Source organism: Rhinopithecus bieti, unplaced genomic scaffold (assembly GCF_001698545.2).
Source record: "Rhinopithecus bieti isolate Rb0 unplaced genomic scaffold, ASM169854v2 scaffold_5002, whole genome shotgun sequence".
NCBI classification, from domain to species: domain Eukaryota; kingdom Metazoa; phylum Chordata; class Mammalia; order Primates; family Cercopithecidae; genus Rhinopithecus; species Rhinopithecus bieti.
In genome coordinates, this window is record NW_016804830.1 from 1,987,073 (window position 1) to 1,993,995 (window position 6,923).

Genomic DNA, 6,923 nt, shown 5'->3' on the forward strand with positions numbered 1-6,923 from the left:
AAAGTGTTTTCTTTTCTTTTTTTTTTTTTTTGAGACAGGGTCTTGCTCTGTTTCCCGGGCTGGAGTGCAGTGGCATGAACACAGCTCACTGCAGCTTTGGGCGCCTGGGCTCTAGCAATTCTCCCACCTTGCCCTCCCAAATATCTGGGACCACAGGTGCATGCTACCATGCCCAGCCAAGTTTTTAATTTTTTTTTTTTTGTAAAGAAGAGGTCTTACTGTGTTGCCCAGGCTGGTCTTGAACTCCTGGGCTTGAGCAGTCCTCCTGCCTCGGCTTCCCAAAGTGCTGGGATTACAGGCGTGAGCCACCACTCCAGTCCCTGACTGTTTTTGATGTTTAACTGCTGACGACTCCTCTTTTTTTCCCCTTCTGTTTACTTCTGGGCCAGCTGATAAAAAACCTATGTGCTCCCTCCTTTACATTCAAACCATATGAACCCCATCCCATGAGCAGGAACACTCAACCCAGCACCACGCCCTAACCACCATGCAAACTCCAAGCCAGCCTCCTTTTCCTAATCTCTCAAGTTGTTTTATGACCTGCTTGGGAGCTGCTCTGCTCTCTAGAAAGCCTCATGATGAGAGTTATAAACCTTTTCCTACCTTCTTGGTGTATCTGTGTGACATCATTAGTCTTGTGCAGAACATGCACATTTATTATATAGGTATACGTGTACCATGGTGGTTTGCTGCACCTTTTGACCTGCCCTCTAAGTTCCCTCCCCTCACCTCCCAGCCCCCAACAGGCCCTGGTACATGTTATTCCCCTCTCTATGTCCGTGTGTTCTCATTGTTCGGCTCCCACTTATGAGTGAGAACATGAAGTATTTGGTTTTCTGTTCCTGTGATAGTTTGCTGAGAATTATGGCCTCCAGCTTCATGCATGTCCCTGCAAAGGACATGATCTCATTTCTTTTTATGGCTGCATAGTACTCCATGATGCATATGTACCACATTTTCTTTATCCAGTTTATCACGGATGGGCATTTGGGTTGGCTCCAAGTCTTTGCTATTGTAAATCCTACTGCAAGAAACATACATGCACATGTGTCTTTATAGTAGAATAATTTATATTTCTTTGGGTATATACCCAGTAATAGGACTGCTGGGTCAAATGTATTTCTGGTTCTAGATCCTTGAGGAATTGCCATACTGCCTTCCACAGTGCTTGAACTAATTTATATTCCCACCAACAGTGTAAAAGTGTTCCTATTTCTCCACAGCCTCACCAGCATCTATTGTTTTCCTGACTTTTAATAATCACCATTCTTACTGGTGTGAGATGGTATCTCATTGTGGTTTTGATTTGCATTTCTCTGATGATCTCTGATAATGATGTTGAGCTTTTCTTCATGTGTTTGTTGGCCTTATAAATGTCTTTTTTTTTTTTTTTTTTTTTTTTTTTTTTGAGATGGATTCTCACTCTGTCACCCAGGCTGGAGTGCAGTGGCTCCATCTCGGCTCACTGCAACCTCCACCTCCTGGGTTCAAGTGATTCTCCTGCCTCAGCCTCCCGAGTAGCTGGGATTACAGGCGCCTGCCACCATGCCTGGCTAATTTTTTTTGTATTTTTAGTAGAGACAGGGTTTCACCATGTTGGCCAGGCTGGTCTTGAACTCCTGACCTTGTGACCCACTCGCCTTGGCCTCCCAAAGTGCTGGGATTACAGGCATGAGCCACCACACCCAGCCAAATGTCTTCTTTTGAGAAGTGTCTGTTCATATCCCTTGCCTAGTTTTTGATGTATTGTTTGATTCTTGTAAATTTGTTCCATGTCATTTATGGATATTAGACCTTTGTCAGATGGGTAGATTTCTCCCATTCTGTAGGTTGTCTGTTCACTCTGATGATAATTTCTTTTCCTGTGCAGAAGCTCTTTAGTTTAATTGGTTCCCATTTGTCAATTTTGGCTTTTGTTGCAATGGCTTTTGTCATTTTTGTCATCAAGTCTTTGCCCATGCCTATGTACTGAATGGTATTGCCTAGGTTTTCTTATAGGGTTTATATGGTTTTGGGTTTTACAGTTAAGTCTTTAATCCATCTTGAGTTGATTGTTGTATAAGGTGTAAGGAAGGGGTCTAGTTTTAGTTTTCTGCATACAGCTACCCAGTTTTCCCAGCACCATTTACTGAATAGGATATCCTTTCTCCATTGCTTGTTTGTGGCAGGTTTGTCGAAGATCAGATGGTTGTAGATGCATGGTGTTATTTCTGAGGTCTCTATTCTGCTCCATTGGTCTATATGTCTGTTTTGGTACCAGTACCATGCTGTTTTGGTTACTGTAGCCTTGTAGTGTAGTTTGAAGTCAGGTAGCGTGATGTCTCTAGCTTTGTTCTTTTTGCTTAGGATTGTCTTGGTTGTACGGTGTCTTCTTTGATTCCATATAAAATTTAAAATAGTTTTTTTCTAATTCTGTGAAGAATGTTAATGGTAATTTGATGGGAATAGCATTGAATCTATAATTTACTTTGGGTAGTATGGCCATTTTCATGATATTGATTCTTCCTATTCATGAGGATGGAATGTTTTTCCATTTGTTTGTGTCCTCTCTTATTTCTTTGAGCAGTGGTTTATAGTTCTCCTTGAAGAGGTCCTTCACATTCCTTGTTAGCTGTATTCCTAGGTATTTTATTCTCTTCGTAGCGATTGTGAATGGGAGTTCATTCGTGATTTTGCTCTCTGCTTGTCTATTGTTGGTGTAAAGGAATGCTTGTGATTTTTTCACATTGATTTTGTACCCTGAGACTTTGCTGAAGTTGCTTATCAGTTTAAGGAGTTTTTGGCCTGAGATGATGGGGTTTTCTAAATATAAAATCATGTTATCGGCAAACAGAGACAACTTGACTTCCTCTCTTCCTATTTGTATACTTTTACTTATTTCTCTTGCCTGATTGCCCTGGCCAGAACTTCCAGTACTATGTTGAATAGGAGTGGTGAGAGAGGGAATCCTTGTCTTGTACTGGTTTTCAAAGGGAATGCTTCCAGCTTTCACCCATTCAGTATGATATCGGCTATAGGTTTGTCATAAATAGCTCTTACTGTTTTGAGATATGTTCCATCAGTACCTAGTTTATTGCCAGTTTTTAATTTTAACATGAAGGGATGTTGAATTTTATCAAAGGCCTTTTCTGTATCTATTGAGATAATCATGTGGTTTTTGTCTTTGGTTCGGTTTATGTGATGGATTACGTTTATTGATTTGTGTATGTTGAACCAGCCTCGCATCCCAGGGATGAAGCTGACTTGATCATGGTGGATAAGCAACACAGTGAGACCCTGTCTCTACACATAATTTTAAAATGAGCCAGGTGTGGTGTTGTGCATCTGTAGTCCCAGTTACTTGAGAGGCTGAAGTGGGAAGATCGCTTGAGCCGGAAGAGTACAAGGCTGCAGTGAACTATGATTGGGCTACTGTACTTCTGCCTGAGTGACAGAGCAAGACCCTGTCTTGATGATTGATTGATTGATAGCTAGATGGATGGATGGATGGATGGATGGATAGATAGATAGATAGATAGATAGATAGATAGATAGATAAAGATAGAGAGACAGACAGAGTTAGCAGGTACTGCCTTTCTAAAGAAAGAACATTTATCCTGAAACATAAAGGATGAGAAGGATTCAGCCTGCGAAATGTCTAAGTCCAAGGACTCTTGAGCGGTTAAACAGTCTGTGGACAGCATTAAGTATTGTGGGAAGTTGTATAGTTGACCCTTTGTATCCACTCATGGATTCAACCATCTTCAGATCAAACATATATTTTTAAATTGTGAGAGTACTGACCACATACAGACTTTTTTCTTGTCATTATTTTCTCAGTAATAGAGTAGAACAGCTATTCACATAGCATTTACATTGTATTAGGTATTGTAAGTAATCCACAGATGATTGAAAGTATACAGGAAGATGCGTATAGGTTATGTGCAAATACTATGCCATTTTATATCAGGGACTTGGGCATCTGTAGCTGGATTGGGTTTTGGTATCCGCAGGAGGTCCTGGAACTGATCCTCCACAGATACCAAGGGGCAATTGTACTATATTCTTGGTATTGCAAAGAGGGACTATGATAGAGAATAGGAAGCAAAGAGTTAGTTGTTTTGACATGAGGCCTCCTAGGTAAGCAGCAGTCCTTGGAAAGGGATTTGTATTTTATTCTAAGAACAATGAAAAATCACTTGAGGAACTTAAAGGATGTATTCTTAAACACTGACCTGCATCTAAATCAGTGATAGGTTCAAAATAAAGATGTCAAGGTTTTTCTCCTCTCAGTTTTAATTCACTTGGTCTTTGACAGTGCCAAGATGGCAGATTTGGAACAAGCTTGTCAAAAATTCTGGCCCCACCTAAATGTTACCTATGTCCTCAATCAGTAATTTTACTGTCTTACTTAAACTCGTATACATTTCTGAACTCTTCTTGGCCTTTTTCAAATTTCATAACCATATTTTTGAATTCTGTATGCCATTCACTTATTGTGAGGGTTGCTTTTTCTTTGTTTCATAAAGTTTCTTGTTCTCTGGTATAGAAATACAAATTTTTTTCGTTGTCCTCTTTTGTTTCAGATTTGGATTTACAGTGTGAGATAATCAGCTACATAGAAGTACCCACTTATGAAACAGGTATATCCTCTACACAACTTCAGAGCATATATAAGAGAGAGAAACTCTATGAATGTAAGAAATGTCAGAAGAAATTCAGTAGTGGTTATCAACTTATTCTACATCACAAGTTTCATATTATTGAGCGACCCTATGAATGCAAAGAGTGTGGGGAGAACTTTCGTAGTGGTTATCAACTTACTCTCCATCAAAGATTTCATACCGGTGAGAAGCCCTATGAATGTACAGAATGTGGGAAGAACTTTAAAAGTGGTTATCAGCTGACTGTGCATCAGAGATTTCATACTGGTGAGAAAACCTATGAATGTAGGCAGTGTGGGAAGGCCTTTATATATGCCTCACACATTGCTCAACATGAGAGAATTCACACTGGTGGGAAGCCTTATGAATGTCAGGAGTGTGGGAAGGCCTTTAGTCAAGGTGGACACCTTAGAATTCATCAGAGAGTTCATACTGGCGAAAAACCATATAAATGTAAGGAATGTGGGAAGACTTTTAGTAGGCGCTCAAATCTTGTTGAACATGGGCAGATTCATACTGAAGAGAAGCCATACGTATGTGAGAAATGTGGAAAAGCCTTTAGAAGAGGTCACCAACTTACTGTACATCAGAGTGTTCACACTGGTAAAAAGCCATATGAGTGTAAAGAATGTGGGAAGGGCTATACGACTGCCTCATACTTTCTTCTACATCAGAGAATTCATAGAGGTGGAAAACCCTATGAATGTAAGGAGTGTAAGAAAACCTTTACTTTGTATAGAAATCTTACTCGGCATCAGAATATTCATACTGGTGAGAAACTTTTTGAATGCAAGCAATGTGGGAAGACCTATACTACTGGTTCAAAACTCTTTCAACATCAGAAAACTCATACGGGCGAGAAACCCTATGAATGCAAGGAATGTGGAAAGGCCTTTAGCTTGTATGGCTACCTTAAACAACATCAGAAAATTCATACTGGCATGAAACACTTTGAATGTAAGGAGTGTAAGAAAACCTTTACTTTGTATAGAAATCTGACTCGACATCAGAATATTCACACTGGTAAGAAACTTTTTGAATGTCAGGTATGTGGGAAGGCCTATAGTACTGGCTCAAACCTTATTCAGCATCAGAAAACTCATACTGGTGAGAAACCCTATGAATGTAAGGAATGTGGAAAGACCTTTAGCTTGCATGGATATCTTAATCAACATCAGAAAATTCATACTGGTGTGAAACCCTATGAATGTAAGGTATGTAGAAAATCCTTTACTTTCTATAGAAATCTTACTCTACATCAAAGTATTCATACTGATGAGAAACCTTTTGAATGTAAGGAATGTGGGAAGACCTTTAGACGTAGTTCACACCTTACTGCACATCAGAGTATTCATGCTGATAAAAAACCCTATGAATGTAAAGAATGTGGAAAGGCCTTTAAAATGTATGGCTACCTTACACAACATCAGAAAATTCATACTGGTGGAAAACCTTATGAATGTAAAGAATGTGGGAAGGCCTTCAGTCGTGTTTCAAACCTTGTTCAACATGAGAGAATTCATACTGGTGAGAAACCCTATGTGTGTAAGCAGTGTGGGAAAACCTTCAGATATGGTTCAGCCCTTAAAGCCCATCAGGGAATTCATAGGAGCACAAAAGTCTAAGACCATAAAGAGTACGAGCTCACCATTCATCATCAGACAGTCCACACTGGTGAGAAATGATGGAATGTTAGTCTTACAGGTATGGCTTTAGCAATTGAGAGAGTTCAAAATGCAGTTCTTGCCACATTAGAAAGCATTCGATGTCGATGTTTTAATGGAACATCTGACTATTCAATGGTAAATTAAGGAAAAAAAAAAAAAAACAGGAATCCCAGTTTCTTCATGCCTACAACATCCATGGCATGGATTTTTTTATATAAACTTATTAATTAAAAGGATGACCAAAAGCCTTTCATACTGGATTTCAATGACTGTATTACAAATTACCCCAAGCCTTAATGTCTTACCACAATAGTAAACATCACTCATAGGTTCTGAGGGTCAGAAATTCAGAAGAGGCTTAACTGAGTGCTTTTGGATTGGGTTTTCCTTGAGCTTGTGGTCTTCTGAGGGCTTGTTGGGGCTGAAGAATCTGTTTTCCAGGTGGCTCACTCACACTGACGGGCTGGCTTAGAGAGTGAGAGTGCCAGGAGAAAGCTGTCCTCATCTACAGTGGGTTCAATTTACATGAGGAAATCCTGGCCTGTAGTAGTTGATGCTACAAATGAATTAGACTTTGGAGCTTTGTTTTTTTTTTTTTTTTTTTTTTTTTTTT

At 39.6% G+C, this 6,923-nt stretch overlaps 2 protein-coding genes across 3 annotated transcripts in view; both read left to right on the forward strand.

The window, feature by feature from the left end:
- ZNF573 (zinc finger protein 573) overlaps positions 1 to 6,454 on the forward strand; it is a 52,593-nt gene extending 46,139 nt beyond the window's left edge. For both annotated transcript variants that reach the window (XM_017870570.1, XM_017870571.1), the window contains one exon: positions 4,566 to 6,454. In XM_017870570.1, coding sequence (XP_017726059.1) covers positions 4,566 to 6,268 — 1,703 coding nt within the window. In that variant the 3' untranslated portion in view covers positions 6,269 to 6,454. The remainder of the gene's footprint in view (positions 1 to 4,565) is intronic.
- The window catches only part of ZNF607 (zinc finger protein 607), a 53,520-nt gene continuing 51,159 nt past the window's right edge, over positions 4,563 to 6,923 (forward strand). The window contains exon 1 of the mRNA XM_017870564.1: positions 4,563 to 4,622. The gene's annotated coding sequence lies outside the window, so the exon portion shown is untranslated. The remainder of the gene's footprint in view (positions 4,623 to 6,923) is intronic.